Raw genomic sequence first — 20,882 nt, 5'->3', positions numbered from 1 at the left:
TGGCATCGTCCCTGTCTTCAGGGGGTGGTACCGACCACCACCAAACAGTGGAATCCTCCGGGGCATCCGTTTCCTCCCGGGCAACAACCACCATCTGTCGCATCTCCTCGTGGGGCATTTCCAAAGGTCCCATGTCTTCCTCTGGAACGGGTCCTCCCACGGCATCACGATCCTCTCCCCGTACGTCCGTCCATTTCGGCACTCCCGGCAGGTATTCTTGCTCCAGGACTATCTCCTCCTCTTCACAGAGGGCATTCAACTGGGAGCACGACTCGACCCGATCCTGCCAGTCACTCTCGTCGGCGCTTCCGATGCCATTGTCGTCCTCCATCTGTTCTTGGAGGGATTCGTCGGCGGACAGCTCACCGTAGTCCGAGTCCTCCTCCGATATCTGGACTGGGGTATTATTTTCCTCCTCAGCGTACTTAGTCTCTTCCGCTGGTACCTCTGCTTCCTCAGCGTACTCCTTCGCTTCCGCTGGCATCGTTACTTCCTCCGCGTACTCCTTCGCTTCCGCTGGCATCTTTACTTCCTCAGCGTACTCCTCCTCCGCTGGCATCTCTAGGTACCCAGGACACACCTGTTCCGCACGTCCTGGGCGTGGACGGTTCCGTCACTGGGTCTTCACGCTTTTCTTCGCAGCGTGGTCTCTTCACCTCCCAGTCGTCCACCTCCGCCTTATGCGGGAAAGGATTCTGCCTTACTGGGGTCACTTTCTTGGGACAGAGTAGGTCCACGGCATCTTCCCAGGGGCACTCACTGGCCGCATGTCCTGGTCGCCGACACTTCCAACAAGGGAGGGCCACTGCCACCTTCTCCAAGACGGGTTCCTGGTCCACCTCCTTCACTGGGGAATCTTCACCCGTTGGTTCCGGCTCAGAGGAAATGGGCACCTGCGAACTAACTTCAAGCAGGGTCTTCCGCTCCATTTCCCTGGTTTCCTCCTCCCATCTCTGGACACGACCATCCGCAATCATCCGGTCTTCATTCCACGGACAATCGGGAAGCGCATGTCCTCTCGCCTCGCAGAGCGCACACACGGGCTCTGCAGCCACCCGGTCCAAAAGTTGCTGACGAGACTCCGTCAGCTGCTTCACAGTGGCCTCGTAGTCCGTCCTGTCTTCAGTCAATGGACATTCCAGGAGCCGATGTCGGGGATCTCCACAGCTTCCACACCAGTAATCAACCTCGTCTTGGCTCAACTCTTCGTCCCAGGGACAACTGTTATGCTCATGCCCGTAGTTTCTGCAGAGCAAACACCAGGACTCCTTCTTCGCTTGGCCCTTCCGACGTCTTCGGTCCGCTTCCTGGACCACCTTCTTTGGGGACGTCTCCAGCCAAGTACACTCGTCGGCAAAGTGCCCTGTTTGCCGACATTTCTTGCAGGGCGTCACAGCGGCCTTCTTGCGCCCCTTCTCCCGGCGCTCTTCCTTTTCACGCTGGACCGACCGCTGCACCATCTTCAGGAGGTCTGCCCCAGACACCGTCACCCAGTCGCTCTGGTCCGCACACGTCCGGGGGTGAGTCTGTTCCGGAGCCGTTCGCAGGGAGGTCTTCTTGGTGGCGTTCCACATCGTGTCCGGTATCCGGTATCCTTGATCCTGCCGACTACGCCAAAATGTAAGAGGTGCGGCTGCGCGTGTGGTGGTGCCTGCTGCCGTGCAGGTGTATTTTCGGTACTCACCAGGCGCCGCTCTCTCTCACCTTCAGGTACCGGAACCTTCAACGGACCTGGCAAATCTTCCGTCGGACCCGGACACGACGACCTAGGAGGAAGGAGATTGCTGAGTGCCGTCCTCCTAACTGTGGACCGAAACGCCCTCCGATTCCGAGAAAAATAGTGCTTTCGGGCTAGGTGAGGGTCATCCCAGGCGTCCGTCTCAGAGCCCGAATTTCACCTATTGGCACTCTCGCACCAGGTGGAAATTCTACCTTGCACCGGCGTGCAAGGCTCACCGTTCGCCCTGAAGGAAGGGAGACAGATAGGGACACACACAGAAGGTACACACAGACCGATGTTACTCACCGTCCTACGTCTTGTACTCCGATCTTCTCCACTTACAGGTCCCTGTAAGGAGGCAAAGAGAGAAACAGCCGTGCAGGGCCTAGAACTACCCTAGTGTGCGTCCGCTACACTAGCTACATAAACAGAGCCCTCAAACTAGCTCGTGTGAGTGGTGCAACACAACTATGCACAAACTTAAAACAAACAGACACTTTGCCCTGCACGGTAACAACATACATCACAATATCGGAATACAAGATCACACGGTGCTGTCCCTTTAAATCCCTACCTGCCGCTGGAAGGGGGTGGGCGCCACACAGCCTGCCCACCTCCTGTACACTTCCTTCTATAGGGCTCAGGTCAAGCGGACCTGCCTACCTAAACACCTCAGGGTGGCCTGGGCCTAGTGCCCAGTGCCACCTTTATTCACCTCGGGGCAAACACTTCTTCACTGGGCCTAGCGCCCCCTGACTGCACACAGGCCGGAGGCCTGGCTTCACCCACGGGCCTAGCGCCCGCCTAACTTGTCCCTTGTTGGGTGACCTGGGCCTAGTGCCCAGGGTCCCCTTATTCTGCCCTAATTGGCCAGAATACACTAGGGCCTAATGCCCTCTAATGCCCCACAGGCCTATTGCCTGATATGCCCCTCTGGCCTAATGCCCGCCTAACCGGTGCCACAGGCCGGGTGGCCTGACTATCCTTACGGGCCTAGTGCCCACTATGTGCCCTCGGGCCTAATGCCCGCCTACTGCGCCGTTGAGGTGGCTTGGGCCTAATGCCCAAACCACCTAATCAAATGTTGGCCCCAACCTCCTATCTACGCCCCAGGCCTAGTGCCTGAATTGTGTCGCCGCGCCTGATGCCCGTCCCTGGTGGTCTAGGGAGGAAAAGGGAGGGGGTGAAAGTTGCCTCACTGAGGCCTCACCTGATCCGTGGGGTCTCCGGCACTCTCTTCTGCCGCTGACCCGTCCTGGCCAGCGGCGCCGCCGTCTCTCCTCCGCGTCCAGTCGCCGCTGGACATCTTCCTCCTGCAGGCCGACGTCTTCCGGCCTCTTCAGCGGCCACCGGAGCTCTTCTCCCCACGGCCGCCGTCTTCTTTGTCCACGCCGCCTTGCGCCTTGCCTCCCCGTCCGGCTCTTCTCTCTTCGCGCTCCCGTGCACAGTCTCTTCTCCTGGCTCCCGCCCGGCGTCTGACGTCAGATGCCGGGGGCGGGGCCTGTGACGCGGCGAGCGCCGATTGGCTCGCCGCGCCCACTTCCGATTGGCCGGCGCCCCGCGAGCCGCGATTGGCTCGCGGACGGCGCCGGGTTTGAAAAGACGCCGGTGGCGCTTCTCATTGGCGGCCCAAGCGGCGCCAAGTTCAAAGCGCCGCCGCGCCGCTACCCGCCGCCAGCCTGGTGCAGGGAAACATCTGATCCCTGTACCAGACACCCGCCGCCGCACACCCAGCGCCTCTGATGTGCCCACAGGGCACATCTCTACAACTACATTTCATCAGTGTTGACAAGATGAATATCGACAAAATATATCACATCCTTGAGTTTTAACATTTGTATTTTGAGTGGCAGGCAACATATCTGCAACTTGAAATTCATGTATGAATATCATAGCCAGCTCCATCACTATAGTCTGGGGATGTGTACTACTAAAGCCAGGAGATGACCAGCGCAAAACAATGTCATTTAGTGCTGCTGTTCCATCAAACGTTTGTTAATAGGAGATTTCTATTTCTTTATTTTTGCATTTTGATCATTAAGATTTCATTTTCTATTTAATAAAGTGGTAAAAGAGGTTTTGCTGAAATGTATGTATAGTAAACATATTTGTGTCATTTATTTTTGCCATTATATATTAAGACTATAGTTTAAATTAGTGATGAGAGGGTTCGGTTCCTCGAGATCCGAACCCCCCCGAACTTCACCCATTTTACACTGGTCCGAGGCAGCCTCGGATCTTCCCGCCTTGCTCGGTTAACCCGAGCGCACACGAACGTCATCATCCCGCTGTCGGATTCTCGCGAGATTCGTATTCTATATAAGGAGCCGCGCGTCGCCGCCATTTTCACTCGTGCATTTGGGATGATAGCGAGAGGAGGTGCAGCGTTCTCTCAGTTTCTGTGTTCAGTGTGCTGCAAATATCTGTGCTCAGTGTGCTGCAAATATCTGTGCTCAGTGTGCTGAAAATATCTACGTTCTCTGCCTGAAAAACGCTCCATATCTGTGCTGCATTGTAGTACAGGTTGAGTATCCCATATCCAAATATTCCGAAATACGGAATATTCCGAAATACGGACTATTTTGAGTGAAAATGAGATAGTGAAACCTTTGTTTTTTGATGGCTCAATGTACATAAACTTTGTTTAATACACATAGTTATTAAAAATATTGTATTAAATGACCTTCAGGCTGTGTATAAGGTGTATATGAAACATAAATGAATTGTGTGAATGTAGACACACTTTGTTTAATGCACAAAGTTATAAAATATTTTGGCTAAAATTACCTTCAGGCTGGGTGTATAAGGTGTATATGTAACATAAATGCATTCTGTGCTTAGATTTAGGTCCCATCACCATGATATCTCATTATGGGATGCAATTATTCCAAAATACGGAAAAATCCCATATCCAAAATACCTCTGGTCCCAAGCATTTTGGATAAGGGATACTCAACCTGTATATAGTAGGAGGACAGTACAGAATTTTGCTGACCACCAGTGTATAATATATAGCAGTACGGTACAGTAGTCCACTGCTCTACCTACCTCTGTGTTGTCAAGTAAACTATCCATCCATACCTGTGCTGCATTTTAGTTGTGCGCAGTGTATATAGTAGGAGGACAGTGCAGAATTTTGCTGACCACCAGTATATAATATATAACAGTACGGTACAGTAGTCCACTGCTCTACCTACCTCTGTGTCGTCAAGTATACTATCCATCCATACCTGTGCTGCATTTTAGTTGTGCGCAGTATATAGTAGGAGGGGACAGTGCAGAATGTTGCTGTGACCACCAGTATATATATATAGCAGTACAGTACAGTAGTCCACTGTCCTACCTCTGTGTCGTCAAGTATACTATGCATCCATACCTGTGCTGCATTTTAGCTGTGCGCATTATATAGTAGGAGGGGACAGTGCAGAATGTTGCTGTGACCACCAGTATATATATATATAGCAGTACGGTACAGTAGTCCACTGCTCTACCTCTGTGTCGTCAAGTATACTACAAAAGTTCAGTAAAATGACCCAAAAATCAAAATTAAAAGCGTCTGATGAGAAGCATAAACTTGCCAATATGCCATTTACGACACGGAGTGGCAAGGAACGGCTGAGGCCCTGGCCTATGTTCATGGCTAGTGGTTCAGATTCACATGAGGATGGAAGCACTCATCCTCTCGCTAGAAAACTGCAGTGCCAATGCTAGATGGACCAGGTGTTTGTGTCGGCCATTTGGGTCGCTTAGCTTAGTCACACAGCTACCTCATTGCACCTCTTTTTTTCTTTGCATCATGTGCTGTTTGGGGACTATTTTTTAAATCTGCCATCCTGTCTGACACTGCAGTGCCACTCCTAGATGGGCCAGGTGTTTGTGTCGGCCACTTGTGTCACTTAGCTTAGCCATCCAGCAACCTTGATGAACCTCTTTTTTTCTTTGCATCATGTGCTGTTTGGGGACTATTTTTTAAATCTGCCATCCTGTCTGACACTGCAGTGCCACTCCTAGATAGGCCATGTGTTTGTGTCGGCCACTTGGGTCGCTTAGCTTAGCCATCCAGCGACCTTGGTGCACCTCTTTTTTTCTTTGCATCATGTGCTGTTTGGGGACTATTTTTAAATCTGCCATCCTGTCTGACACTGCAGTGCCACTCCTAGATGGGCCAGGTGTTTGTGTCGGCCACTTGGGTCGCTTAGCTTAGCCATCCAACGACCTTGGTGCAAATTTTAGGACTAAAAATAATATTGTGAGGTGTGAGGTGTTCAGAATAGACTGGAAATGAGTGGAAATTATGGTTATTGAGATTAATAATACTATGGGATCAAAATGACCCCCAAATTTATGATTTAAGCTGTTTTTGAGGGTTTTTTGTAAAAAAACACCCGAATCCAAAACACACCCGAATCCGACCAAAAATTTTCAGGGAGGTTTTGCCAAAACGCGTCCGAATCCAAAACACGGCCTTGGAACCGAATCCAAAACCAAAACACAAAACAAGAAAAATTTCCGGTGCACATCACTAGTTTAAATGTATGTTTCACAATAGTCACTGGCAGTCACAAGCAACAGCACACTTTGTGTCAAACACAGGATTTCTAACAACCCTGGACATTCATGTAAACATTGGATACTGCATTGAATACAGTATTAATTTTTAACACTATATACTGTCTATAGTATAGGCTTTATCAAACATATTTAAATACAGGTTGAGTATCCCATTTCCAAATATTCCGAAATACGGAATATTCCAAAATACGGAATTTTTTGAGTGAGAGTGAGATAGTGAAACCTTTGTTTTCTGATGGCTCAATGTATACAAACTTTGTTTAATACACAAAGTTATTAAAAATATTGTATTAAATGACCTTCAGGCTGTGTGTATAAGTTCTACATGAAACATAAAAAAATTGTGTAAATGTACACACACTTTGTTTAATGCACAAAGTTATTAAAAATATTGGCTAAAATTACCTTCAGGCTGTGTGTATAAGGTGTATATGAAACATAAATGCATTCTGTGCTTAGACTTAGGTCCCATTGCTATGATATCTCATTATGGTATGCAATTATTCCAAAATACGGAAAAATCCGATATCCAAAATATTTCTGGTCCCAAGCATTTTGGATAAGAGATACTCAGGGGTATATGCAATTGCGGTCGAATTCCAGAAAATGTCGAAAAACGGGACATTTTCACCAAAAAAAAAAAATTGACAATTTGACAATGCAATTCAATACTTCATCAAAAAAACGGACTTTCCAAATTCGACTTTTTGAAATTCGACATTTGTCAAATTCGACATTTCTGCAATGGTACAAATGCGGCAATTCGACAAAAGTATATTCAATTGAAGTTTGTAAATACGACAACAGTGCTTTTAGACAGTAAATTCGTAATTTTTCAATCCGCCACACTTTGCTGGCGGAATCTAATACAAAATTTAAAAAAATGTTTTTTTGTGTGTTTTTTTATTGGTAATAGCATATCTATTTATATTAGAAGGGATTAGGTACTTGGTTTGTCTATTTTGCAGGCACAAGTATTATTTATATATTTTAATATTTTTTTATTTTTTTAATGGAATGTTAAAAATCAGAAAAAAAATTGCGTGGGGTCCCCCCTCCTAAGCATAACCAGCCTCGGGCTCTTCGAGCCGGTCCTGGTTCTAAAAATCCGGGGGAAAAACTGACAGGGGATCCCCTGTATTTTTAAAACCAGCACCGGGCTCTGCGCCTGGTGCTGGTGCAAAAAATACGGGGGACAAAAAGTGTAGGGGTCCCCCGTATTTTTTACACCAGCATCGGGCTCCACTAGCTGGACAGATAATGCCACAGCCGGGGGTCACTTTTATACAGCGCCCTGCGGCCGTGGCATTAAATACCCAACTAGTCACCCCTGGCCGGGGTACCCTGGCGCATAGCCAATCAGCAGAGTGCCACGACGTTGCGCTCGCTGATTGGCTGAAGGGACTTTTCTGTGACAGCAGTCACGGGGGGGTCTCTGCATTCGGGGAAAGGGGTCCCATGTGTAAACATGGGACCCCTTTCAGTCCGTTTGGTCCGGGTGTTCGTTTTGTTGTTTTGCCAAGTACGAGGATTATTTTAAAAGATCCGGACACTGGATTGAGGTGAGTATAATTTTATTCACAGGTACACCGTGGATTCTACTTGGACAAGTGGACAGAGGTCGGCGTGTGAACATAGGTAAGTATGTGTGTGTCGACATGTGTGAAATAAAGTTTTACACTCACGGTGTGCGTATCCTGTTTTTATTTGAGTATTTTTTTTCCAGTAGAACTACAGGTGCCAGCGGGCCCGTTTTTCTCCCGCATGCTGGTACTTGTGGTTCTCCAAGTACCAGCTTGCGGGGGAGGCTTGCTGGGACTTGTAGTACTACTGGAAAAAACAATATTCTTTCAATTTTCTCAAGGCTATCAGCCCCCCATCTGCAGTCCTTGGATGGGGGGGGACAGCCTCGGGCTTCACCCCTGGCCCTTGGGTGGCTGGGGGGGGGACCCCTTGATTGAAGGGGTCCCCACTCCCCCAGGGTACCCCGGCCAGGGCTGACTAGTTGGGTATGTAATGCCACGGCCGCAGGGCGCTGTATAAAAGTGACCCCCGGCTGTGGCATTATCTGTCCAGCTAGTGGGGCCCGATGCTGGTGTAAAAAATACGGGGGACCCCTACTCTTTTTGTCCCCCGTATTTTTTGCACCAGCACCAGGCGCAGAGCCCGGTGCTGGTTTTAAAAATACGGGGGATCCACCGGCAGTTTTTCCCCCGGATTTTTAGAACCAGGACCGGCTCGAAGAGCCTGAGGCTGGTTATGCTTTGGAGGGGGGACCCCACGCAATTTTTTTCAGGGTTTTTTATCGTTTTTTAAAAATCGGATCAAAATCCGTCAAATCAGCCGTTTTTCGACAGCGGGACTGTCGAATCCGTTTTTTATTGAATATGTTGATTTCCAGCACCCACTTGCCGGAATTCGACGGTCGAATTGTGTCGAATTAAAAAAACGGGCGAAAAATTGCCGCGATTCGCCGGTAATTGCATATACCCCTCAACCTGTAATATAAATAAGATAAGTGGTCAGGAAAAGGTTAAACATACCATAATAAATAATAAAACAAACAAACAAACAAACAAACACACATAATAGAACCAGTACTGCACTTTCTAAGCACACATTCTCCCACCTCATGGTAATGCTCCTGTCTCTTCTTCCTGGTAGTTACTCTCTGGTCCAGTGCAATGATTGAGGCCTTCCATGAGTTGATGCTTTGTTAATAGTGATGGACAACATTGTCAAACAATCTACTAATTAACTGTGTTTTCTACTAGATTCCCATGTTATTATCGCATTGCACTAGCCACTGCTTCTTGTCAGACTGAAGCAAATTAAGCTGCCAATGTAACTGTAGCTTCAAACATGCTTATTCTCATGATTATCTCATGGTAAAGAAAAAATGTCCAGCTGAGTCTTTGCAGAATTTTCTTTTATCGTGCAGTGATGAAAGTTGTATGGTAAGGTTATTTGCTTTCAGAACATTGGTACCACAGTGGAGAATCCCAGGGCTTTCAATGTACTTCGCTTACCTCATTTTATTTAAATGTAATAATACCTCATCCTATTTTTCTTCTGTTTTGGTAGATACGTGCATATAACATCTGTAATAATGTGTCAGATTAATTTCTCAGATCAAGTATTTTCCTACTTCTCAGGGCATACTGAACCCATTGCAGGGCTTCCTGTTTACACTGGCGTTATATGGATGGACAGGATGGGACATCGATTTCAGCTTTCACAAAAAAGAAATTCCATGGGAACATCCGTCCAGTTCATCAGCTGTGGACACAGCACAAAATGGCAGAGTTGGTTCTTTCCTGAACTATCCTGGCTATATCCAGGACGCAAACAAGACTGAAATGAGCAATAGCCAGCAAACTGATGAAGCACTGAGCATGCTCTCTGAAGGTAATGGGAGTATAGATGAGAGGACAGGCAGACACTCCCCAATTTACCAAGGCTGGTAATTAGTAACTATTCACATTTGTTTGAATTGTGCAATCTCTCACTATAACTTATGGTCTCTTCATCAACACAAAAGGCTTAAATGTTGCATTATGGAACTACTGTGTATTTATACAAAGTTTCTCTTTACTGCTGAAGAGTGTACCCATCATCTACCTTGTTGTAGTCTGATACAATGCAGCCTAGCAATTCACTAGAAGCCCACAAGGTGTCTCCAGCCTCACTGATGTCACTGGTTCCTAGTGAATTTTACATTCTCATGAATTGTGGCTCAATCCTTGAAATAGCTGCTTCCATGTTATGTAGGAAATGCAATTTTTATGATGGCTGAAAATGTGAATTCACCTTATGCAACATGAGTAGTGCATAATGTATCAGATATAGACAATAAAAACATAATGCCAATGTTTTAATGTCAAATATTACAGTAGGTGTGAAATTTTTTTACACTTCTTTTTTTAATAAAAAGCCATGAATGAATGCATGACATGAGTATTTCTACCCAATATTGACTGTATAACAACATTTTATTCTACAGCGTAATATGATGTGTATCATCACAATGTTCTTATGCATAAATGGTGCTACTAATAGCATTCTGTACTTGAAGCAGAATATACTTTAAATCAATGGAAAAATGTCCTTCCACACTGTACTAGTGTTTAAGCTGTATGTAGTATAGTGTAATTAACTAAAGATGACATTTGTCAAACATTACCAATTTTTAAAAACGTTCTCAATCTTACAAAAAAGTTAAAACCTTCACTGCAGTGTTGCCCTTCTCCAATTTAGCAGTTACTTGGAGTGGTTCCTCCACTGAGAACATGTAATTTCCATGATCCATATCACATATTGTCACATGCTAGTGGACAATCAACTTGCTATATAGGGATGGACTAACTAGGGCACCGTGTTCTTCATATGTGGAGGACCAGTTCTAATGTAATTAAGGCCTTAAAATGTTTCAATCAAAATATTTCCAGTTAACAAATAAGTTTCACCCGTCAGACCTCTCCTGCCATCTGTGCACATAAAACGGAGCGAACGGTGGCCCAGGCTCTTCTTAGAGGATCAGGCTGTGATCTTTGCCTTGAAGACGCGGTTGTGTGACATCATAGGTCACGGCCGCTGCGTCTCACCACCCAGCAAGCCCACTCGCCTGCATATACAAGTTCCTGCCCACATCCACAACTTTCCCTGCCCACCCACATCCACACTGGCCCGAATGCCCGCTGCTCAGTATTCGCAGCACTCCACTATGAACAACCCCTGCCACCGAGGGACAGGGAGGAGGACAGCTGACAGGTAGAGGCTAAGATTTGTTATTTTATTTCTCCTGTGGGGAGCAATAGGATTTATGGGGGGAACAATGTGAATAATTTATGTGGGGAGCAAAAGGATTTATGTTAGGAGCGATGGGACTAATTCATGTGGGGAGCAATAGGATTTATGTGGGGAGCAATGTGATTAATTTATGTGAGAGCAACATGATTTATGTGGGGAGCAATGTGATTGATTTATGAAGAGCGCAACATGATTTAAGTGGGGAGCAATGTGATTGATTTATGTGGGGAGCAATGTGATTGATTTATGTAGGGAGCAATGTGATTGTTTTTCTGTGTATGCTAATGTATGTGTGAATTTTTTTTTATTTTTTTTTACTGTGAGGGCCAATGTGTGTGGGGTTTTTTCCGTGGGGAACTGATGGTTTGCCTTGGCAATTGTAAAATATTGTTCGGTGCGCCGCAAGTTAAAAATGGTTGAAAAATCACTGCCTTAATAGATACGTTTTGTTCTATGTTTCTGTTACTCCTCTAGCACTGTGTTTGAAACTATAGAATCACAAATTAAATGTGTCAGTGGACAATTCTGCACCTTTGAAACCTGTGGGATTTAACTTGCAGAAACTACTAAACAGAAGGTGAATTGTAGGCAAACAATAACTATAAATACATTGTAAGATTATTATGCAGATCTGTAACTTTAAAAAAGATATATATATGTTTTTTACCTGTAGAACAATTAAAATATTGAATCAGCAAGACTATTTATGCTTTCCTGAATGAGTGACTCACTATGGGTTCAATCCAATGAGGTTTAATTGTGTCTGTATGGTGCAATTATGGTACCTCAGGCCCCATTGGTCTGTGTACAAAAGTCTGTGAGTCCGGGCTGAGATTGGGCCGCAAGGAGGGAAAGTTATGGTGCTGTTGCAACAGCAACTTGCCTCCTTTGCACTTTATTGGATTGAGCAATAAGAGTAATTTATGAGTGCAGACCCACAGTGCAAAATGCTCTTTTGGGATGCCATGTGCCTACTTGTGTGTAGGTGCTTCAAGTTTTATGACTTTGTCATGAATTGTGAACCAAGATTGCGACATCTGTGGGATGCAAAAGTTTCTTTCATCCTATGGGGGAGGTAGGTGCCTCGTCAGTGTTCCTGGCTAAGTACAGATGAGCAGGGCCGGATTAAGCCTTGGGGGTGCCTGGGGCACTTAAGACAGGGGGGCCATGGTGGAAGGTGGGGAATGTATATCAGATTGTGCATACCTCCCAACATGTCCGATTCCAGGAGGACAAAATGCTCTCTACTTGGACTTCCTTCTTAATATATGATTGATGTCACCTGTGTTGAACTATTTAATTGATAAGAAAGGTATTTCAACACAGGTGTTTGCAATAATAAATTAAGAGGGAAGTCCAGGTAGAAAGCATTTTGTCCCTCCTGGAATGGGTCATGGTGGGAGGTATAGATTGTGTATATTAAATGTAAACCAATGGTGTATATTAGTTTTAAATTAATAGTTTAAAAATGCCTGGGTACTGTTTATAGCTTTCTTGTAGTGGAACAAAGACAAATTAAACAACCTTAAAATACACATAGAAAAATACAATTATTTATCTTGTCACATTCAAGAATATCAACAGCCTCTGTACTTCTTATACACTGGGACAGGACTCAGGAGGACTCTCTGTGTGTGTGTGTGTGTGTGTGTGTGTGTGTGTGTGTGTGTGTGTGTGTGTGTGTGTGTCTCTATGGTTTAGTTAATGGTTTAGTTGCATAAAAATGTACACAGGACTCAGACACCCAGGCAGGGAGGAGGAGAAGCTGGGATCCCTGTGTCACTTACAACTCTCTCCACCCTCCTATCTCTCCTCTGCTCAGAAAGCTCCATCTGTAACTCATGAAACATGATACTCCTGTGTCTCTGCCTGCACTGCATACTGGGGGTAATTCTGAGTTGATCGCAGCAGCAAGTTTGTTAGCAATTAGGCAAAACCATGTGCAGTGCAGGGGAGGCAGATATAACATATGCAGAGAGAGTTAGATTTGGGTGGGTTATTTCGTTTCTGTGCAGGGTAAATACTGGCTGCTTTATTTTTATACTGCAATTTAGATTTCAGTTTGAATACACCCCACCCAATTCTAACTCTCTCTGCACATGTTATATCTGTCCCCCCTGCAGTGCACATGGTTTTGCCCATCTGCTAACAAATTCGCTGCTGCGATCAACTCAGAATTACCCACACTGTCCTGTTTGCATTCTGGCTCTCACACTTAGAGGGAAAACTAGTGATATCAGTGTGTTTTGCAGGTATGTGCAGTGAGCTATATGGCTCAGGAGGCACTGGCTAGTACCAGAGCTATATTTACATACAATATATGAGCCAAAGCGTACACCTGGGCATTATACACAGGTGCAGCAGTATAAACTCCTGGAAATTTGGTGAGTTTTGATCTAAGATGTGCGGAAAAGATAGGGTGCCTCACCTGCCATAGACTTTTTACTCCAGAGTTTTGGCTATAAAACCGATTAGAATAATGCAAAGAAGATATTTAAAACACAATCTTTGTATTTTTCATATACTTTATTTATTCAGTCAAAACTCTGGCACAAACGTTGGTATGACCATACCTCCCAACTGTCCCGATTTTGGCGGGACAGTCCCGTTTTTCACGGTCTGTACCGCTGTCCCACCCACAGGTCGCAGTGTCCCGCGAGTGGGGGGGCAGTTGGGAGATCCCTCCCTGTCACTCGCTGCTCTGAGTAGAGCAGCGGTGAATAGATGCTGTGCGCATGCGCACAGCATCTATTCCTGGCAGAGAGGAGTCTTCTGCCGCCGATTTCGTCGTCTTCAAGCTTCTGTTCTTCTGGCTCTGCGAGGGGGACGGCGGCGCGGCTCCGGGAACGGACGATCGAGGACAGGTGCCTGTGTTCGAACCCTCTGGAGCTAAGGGTGTCCAGTAGCCTAAGAAGCACAAGCTAGCTGCACGCAGGTAGGTTTGCTTCTCTCCCCTTAGTCCCACGTAGCAGTGAGTCTGTTGCCACGGTCTGTACCGCTGTCCCACCCACAGGTCGCAGTGTCCCGCGAGTGGGGGGGCAGTTGGGAGATCCCTCCCTGTCACTCGCTGCTCTGAGTAGAGCAGCGGTGAATAGATGCTGTGCGCATGCGCACAGCATCTATTCCTGGCAGAGAGGAGTCTTCTGCCGCCGATTTCGTCGTCTTCAAGCTTCTGTTCTTCTGGCTCTGCGAGGGGGACGGCGGCGCGGCTCTGGGAACGGACGATCGAGGACAGGTGCCTGTGTTCGAACCCTCTGGAGCTAATGGTGTCCAGTAGCCTAAGAAGCACAAGCTAGCTGCACGCAGGTAGGTTTGCTTCTCTCCCCTTAGTCCCACGTAGCAGTGAGTCTGTTGCCAGCAGAAGCTCACTGAAAATAAAAAACCTAATAAATACTTTCTTTACTAGTAAGCTCAGGAGAGCCCACTAGGAGCACCCAGCTCTGGCCGGGCACAGATTCTAACTGAGGTCTGGAGGAGGGGCATAGAGGGAGGAGCCAGTGCACACCAGATAGTACCTAATCTTTTCTTTAGAGTGCCCAGTCTCCTGCGGAGCCCGTCTATTCCCCATGGTCCTTATGGAGTTCCCAGCATCCACTAGGACGTCAGAGAAATATATATATATATATAAAATGTTCCCAACATAGCTGCTGTCTCCCCATGTAGCATTATTTCTAACCCTAAATAAAGTGCCTAATAGCAGATGGCAGCAATCCCCTAACTTTGTTACTACTGGAGATATTTTAGAATAGTAGAACACTTTGAGAAAATAGATGCCGCACTATACTACAAGCCTGTGTAGTGTTTAATTATGGAAGGGTGTGAATATCTGTCAGGAAACTAGAAATTTTCTGTGTAAATAATGTATGACATGACACAATATGATATTTTATTCCATATATCTCCCATAAGCTGCTAAAGCTTAACTCGAGTATTATTGGTCTTAAAAGCTTCAGGTTTCTATCTTGTTTATCTGATTGTGCTACACCAGACACCTACATTCCATTGGACCCTGAAGTGTTACAATACATATATTTGAGAACTGTAGAGGTGAAAAGTAGTTGCTCAGCAATGTAAGTATAGTCCAGGGGTAGCCATATTTTCCAGGTTCCCTCACAGAGTCCACCTGTGGTTCTTTTAAGATGTGACAGTAATAACTGTACATGTGCACCTGCTAGGTGAGCTGGAAAACGTGAACTGTCGGTAGCTCTTGAGGACCAGGGTTGGCTACCACTGGCATAGTCTATTACGTGTGACAATGGGGGAAGATGTACTAAGCCTTGGAGTATGATAATGTGGAGAGAGATAAAGTACCAGCCTACGGGCTCCTAACTGCCATGTAACACGCTGTGTTTGAAAAATGACAGTAAGGAGCTGATTGGTTGGTACTTTCTCTCTCTCCAAGGCATAGTACATCGGCCCCACTGTGTTTTATTCTTCTTGTTGAGTCATGCATCCTGTGATACATGTAAGACATACACGGCATAATCTTACATTTTTGCATCTCCACAGTGACTACAGCCAGTGGCGTCGACACGTCGTAGGGGCACTCATGAAAGGGCGTGACCTTGTACTACAAAGCCATACTCTCTGGTGTGCGATTTTGGGAAGCATGACTGCCCCATTGTTATTATGCTTGGGGCTTGTCCAGAGCTCTGGCAGCCCCAGACTCTCCCTGGTCTCCTGGTTGCTTGGCGGCACAATCCAAGGGGGTGACACCATAATAGGAGAGCAGCTCTGCTATTATGGTGTCACCCCCTCATATAATGTCACCCAGTGTGGCATGCACCACCTACACCTAGTAATGCCACTGACTACAGGTGAATTCTTGTTGTCCAAGTGTTTACATAAAAATATAAATACACATCGATATTCTAACAAGTTGTGGACCAAGATCAAAGCATTAATTAATATACTGTAATCTGTTTTTGCAAATCATAGTTGAGAAAAAGAAGCAGATAAGCTGATGTCTACCAGCCGTAAGTTTATATTTGGTATAGCAAAGCTGAACAGCAGGAATCAAGAAAGTTCACATTGGAAATTATTCTATACATACTGTACAGTTGTGTCCTCACACACTTTTGCAGCAGTTGCGTTAGGCAGTTCTTCTGTTGCACCAGGTCCCGTGCGACTTGGCTTACGCAAAGTATCTTTTACACTTGAATGTGCATTTTAGTTGCACAAATTAAACAATTGAATGCAGCACTCTGAATCTATAGAGTGCAGTGGCCACGGCTTTTTCTCTGTCCAAATTCCACTGTGCTTCATCTGCAACTTTGTACATACAGTATGTAGAACTAATTCCTGTGTGGCTCAGCGTCCCTGGTACAGATTGAGTGGTGTTTCGCTGTCTGCAGTGCAAAGAAGATGCACATTTTAAGAAAAATCACTATGGTATACTGCTTGGAGCAGCTTACACTGGTTGTCTCATGCCACATGGCACATTGAGGCTTGGTGTAGATGACCTGTGTTAAGTGCTCAGCACAAATAGACCAGAGTGCATTCCTGAGCAGAACTGGCCATACACTCAATAATAGTTCACATCCGCCAAACAAACAACGGTGCTGAACAATTATCATTCAGTGTATGTGGATGTTTAAAAAATGGTCATGCAAGTTTAGTTTGGTTTTCCATGTTTGATGTGCCAGACCTACAAGCAGCAGATATTGTTCATATTGTTCAAGTGTATGGGTAGTGAATGTAGCGTTGGGTGCTTGGTAACAGCAGGGCTGGCCCGAGGTGAAATTATTTGGTAAGCAAATAAATACTTTGGCGCCCACCAAAGCACTTTTGCACGTGCCGCAGGCCTGTGCCTGAAAAAATTAAGGAGGCGTGGTCTCATTGTAAAAGCCCACTTGTAGTATCCCTTACACATTTGCCCACTGTATAAGTGCCCCTTACACATTTTCCCACTATATAAGTGCCCCTTACACATGTGCACACTATATAAGTGCCCCTTACACATGTGCCCACTATATAAGTGCCCCTGACTCATTTGCCCACTGTTGAAGTTCCCTTTACATATTTTGCCCACTTTAATACTTACCCTTACATATTAATCTAATCAAAGTACTGTATTACCTGATATGCCCCCTGTGCCCGGAGACTCGCAAAGCAGTCAGTGGTGTTGGTGCCTCCGCCGTGCTCGGCACCGCACTATATACTAGAAGAAGAAGAATCTCAAAATAAACTACCGCTCCTAGTAGCTGGACAGCAAGGGCTTCTGGGAGCGGTAGTTTAGTTTGCATGTACAGTAATGTGAAGAATCTCAAAATAAACTACCGCTACCAGCATCCCTTGCTGTCTGGAAGCAAGGGATTCTGGGAGTAGTAGTTTATTTTATTTTTCTTCACAATACTGTAGTGGGGTGCACTGCCAGACATAGCGCAGTGGCGCCAACATCACTGCCTGCTCGGTGAGTCTCCAGGCAGGCACTGTATATCAGGGCATATCAGGAATGGCCAGTGTTACACATATCGCTGGCGCAGCTGACTAGGGTGCCCTCCTCTATGCTGCGCATTACTCAGCTGCGTAACTAGTGTATGCGTAAAACTGGCCCTGGGTAACAGTATAAAAGGAGATTTAAAACATTCTGTTCTGGAGCCAGGGTAGCACTCTATGATGCACAGGCAAAGTATGCACAATTTAGGTTTTATTTATCTTTTTGTTTTTTGTTTCATAAATTCTAGCCAACCTGTAAATAGGCTGGTTAGAACAACAATAGACCGAGTGGGTGCCGCCATTATACAGGGGCACAGCTGTCACTTTGGACAAATGTAACTTTCAACCCCTTTAAAACACAGTGATAATGCTCTGTGCAGCACCATTATGCATGTCTTCCCCCTAACCATCCTCTATATCAGTGGTTCCCAAGCACGGTCCTCAAGTATCCCCAACAGTTCATGTTTTCCAGGTCTCCTCACAGGATTGCAAGTGGAATAATTTGCTCCACCTGTGGGTCTTTTAAAATGTGTCAGGGAGTAATGAATACACCTGTTCAACTGCTAGGTGACCTGGAAAACATGAACTGTTGGTGGTACTTGAGGACCAAGGGTGGGAACCACTGCTCTATATGAAACTAATTGCATTCACATTTACCAACCAGCTTTAACATCAAATAAATAGTTTTCGCATTTAATAAATAGACCTCCTTCCCCACAATCAGCCCTGACATCATATCAATAGCATTTTCATTTAGTAAATGGGCAGATTTTGCCTAATGCACCTTCGCATTACATTTTTTTTACCCCAGAATTTAATGTAGAGACCCGACATGACAAATAGTCTAATAGTAGGGGGACCTCCACTGACACTGTGCTGGACTGGCCCATGTAGAGAAGAGGAAAGGACGGAGAAGGTGAGGAATAGTAAAAGGTGAAACAAAAATCCCAGGGATGATCTGGAGAGGAACAACCACCAGCGGAGCGGGTGCAACAATGCATGAGGCATCCCCGGAACCCCCTATAGGCTGGCGCAAGTTCTAATAACTGTTATTTTTTTTAAAAAATGCCTAAATCAGACCAATGATGTCCATATTCTTCAAGAAAAAAATGCCTGATCAGACCAATGATGTCCATATTCTTCAAGAAAAAAATGCCTGATCAGACCAATGATGTCCATATTCTTCAAGAAAAAAATGCCTGATCAGACCAATGATGTCCATATTCTTCAAGAAAAAAATGCCTGATCAGACCAATGATGTCCATATTCTTCAAGAAAAAAATGCCTGATCAGACCAATGATGTCCATATTCTTCAAGAAAAAAATGCCTGATCAAACCAATGATATCCATATTCTTAAAAAAAAAAAAAATGCCTGATCAGGCCTATGGTCAATCTGATCCTATCTATGAAATTCATGGTGATGATGGTGAAAATGTCACAGAGGCTTCTGCACAATCTTACACCTGGTAACCACTTGCTATAACTACCAACCAATACAGAGGGACCATAGCTCATTTCCTATATGAGAGCCTATGCAACAACACGCACCCGAAATACAACAGGACATAATTGTACTGCCTGGTGAGCCAATACACAGCACAGCTGGACATAAAGCTACATCCATTAATACATAGATAGCTGCTGGATACAACGGACAGTCTGCAGCTATACACATACAGCGGGACTAAGCTCATTTTAATGTGTCTGAATACTGTACATTCACATCCTTTTGCAATAAATGAATTGCTATTTTAATTCTGTTTGAGTTACATTGAGACTGTAGATGATATAAAATACCAGGTTTTCCTCTCCCAGGAGTAAAAATGGAGTTGTTTTTTTGGTAATTTTTTAAATAAAAATAAATGGTAATAAAATCACTTAACAGTTATTTATATAGCGCACCCATATTCCGCAGCGCTTTCCAGAGAATATTTTTGGCCATTCACATGAGTCCCTGCCCCAGTGGAGCTTACAATCTATATTCCCTACCACATGTACACACACACACACTCATGCTAGGGTTAATTTTCGTTTGGAGCCAATTAACCTACCAGTATATTTTTGGATTGTGGGAGGAACCGGAAAACCCGGAGGAAACCCACGCAAGTACGGGGAGAATATACAAACTCCGCACAGTTAGGGCCATGGTGGGAATCTAACCCATGACCTCGTTGCTTTGAGGCAGTAATGCTAACCATTACACCATCTGTACTGCCCAACCGTTATTAGACCAATATCCAGTTATAATACTAAACTATAAGTTTAGGAGTTCTTCTCCGAAGGTCATGGAACTTTGGGATAAAATATGTCTTAAGTTACAGTAGGGGATAGATATAGTATATTGTTTGTTATAAATAAAATTTTAATTTAAAACAAAATAAGCTGATTGCAGGGACTCAAGCATGTTTTAATTTCCATAGTTGAATACTTGAATATTGTACAGGCATTTTTAGGTCTATTAATGCAATTTTCTGGCTCTAGTTTTAAGTGGACAAAAATAATATTATGTATCGGTTTACAAAATAAAAAATAGATGTTTTACCAGAATATGAGTCAATTCTCTTTTTTTTTTTTGCTAGGTTCCGAAGCTAGCACTATTGAAATCCACATATCCAATGAGATGCCAGATTTAGATGACATAGAGGCTGACGATGAATCAGTGGAAAACAGCGAAAACCAAAAGCTGGTGAAATGACTGCCAAACCGAGCCAATCCCAGGACGCCGACCATGAGTTTTACCCCATCCCAAACCGCCATTTTAAATGACAAGACCATGAAAATTCAGTTATATTGAAGTAATATATGTGGACAGCAACGGTTACCCAACATAGTATAAAAAAAACCCCATAAATGGTATGAGCCATAACTACAGTAGTAGGGGGACTGACATATAATACCTAATGAGAAAATAATTCCTTTTTAAAATCAAAATAAAAGAAATTTCAGAGCTGTGTCCTATGCATTATCCACTGAACTGCCCAGCAAGTAATTGATAACGTGTGTATGTTTATACAAATAAAATTGTGATTAAAATATATACAGTATTTACTTTAACAAGTAAGACACTAATGACCTCAGTAATAAGAAGAGTTAGAAATGGACTCATCATTCAAAGTGCCAGTAAAGTATATCTGTTGGCTAATTAGTACTAGTCAGTGCCGTAACTAGGTATGTGCAGAGTGTGCCACCGCACATAGTGCTGCAGGGTAAGGGGCGCTGTTAGCAGCACTTGTCAATTATCTTTTTTAATTACTTTCACTTGTAGTCCCCCCCCCCCCACACACCCTTTTGGAGCCCAGCATCTCCTGACCGCCCCTGTCTCCTTCCCCCTCGGGTTCTGT

The 20,882-nt window shown here is 45.0% G+C and overlaps 1 protein-coding gene across 1 annotated transcript in view; it reads left to right on the top strand.

Annotated features, from left to right (window-relative positions):
- GPR143 (G protein-coupled receptor 143) overlaps nucleotides 1–20,539 on the top strand; it is a 127,852-nt gene extending 107,313 nt beyond the window's left edge. The window contains exons 8-9 of the mRNA XM_063955528.1: nucleotides 9,448–9,700; nucleotides 20,121–20,539. Coding sequence (XP_063811598.1) covers nucleotides 9,448–9,700; nucleotides 20,121–20,236 — 369 coding nt within the window. The 3' untranslated portion in view covers nucleotides 20,237–20,539. The remainder of the gene's footprint in view (nucleotides 1–9,447; nucleotides 9,701–20,120) is intronic.
- Nucleotides 20,540–20,882: the final 343 nt, after the last annotated feature.

The sequence above is a fragment of the Pseudophryne corroboree genome, chromosome 2 (genome assembly GCF_028390025.1).
Source record: "Pseudophryne corroboree isolate aPseCor3 chromosome 2, aPseCor3.hap2, whole genome shotgun sequence".
Lineage (NCBI taxonomy): Eukaryota > Metazoa > Chordata > Amphibia > Anura > Myobatrachidae > Pseudophryne > Pseudophryne corroboree.
The sequence above is the reverse complement of the archived record's forward strand: the minus strand, read 5'-3'. Positions and strand labels throughout refer to the sequence as shown.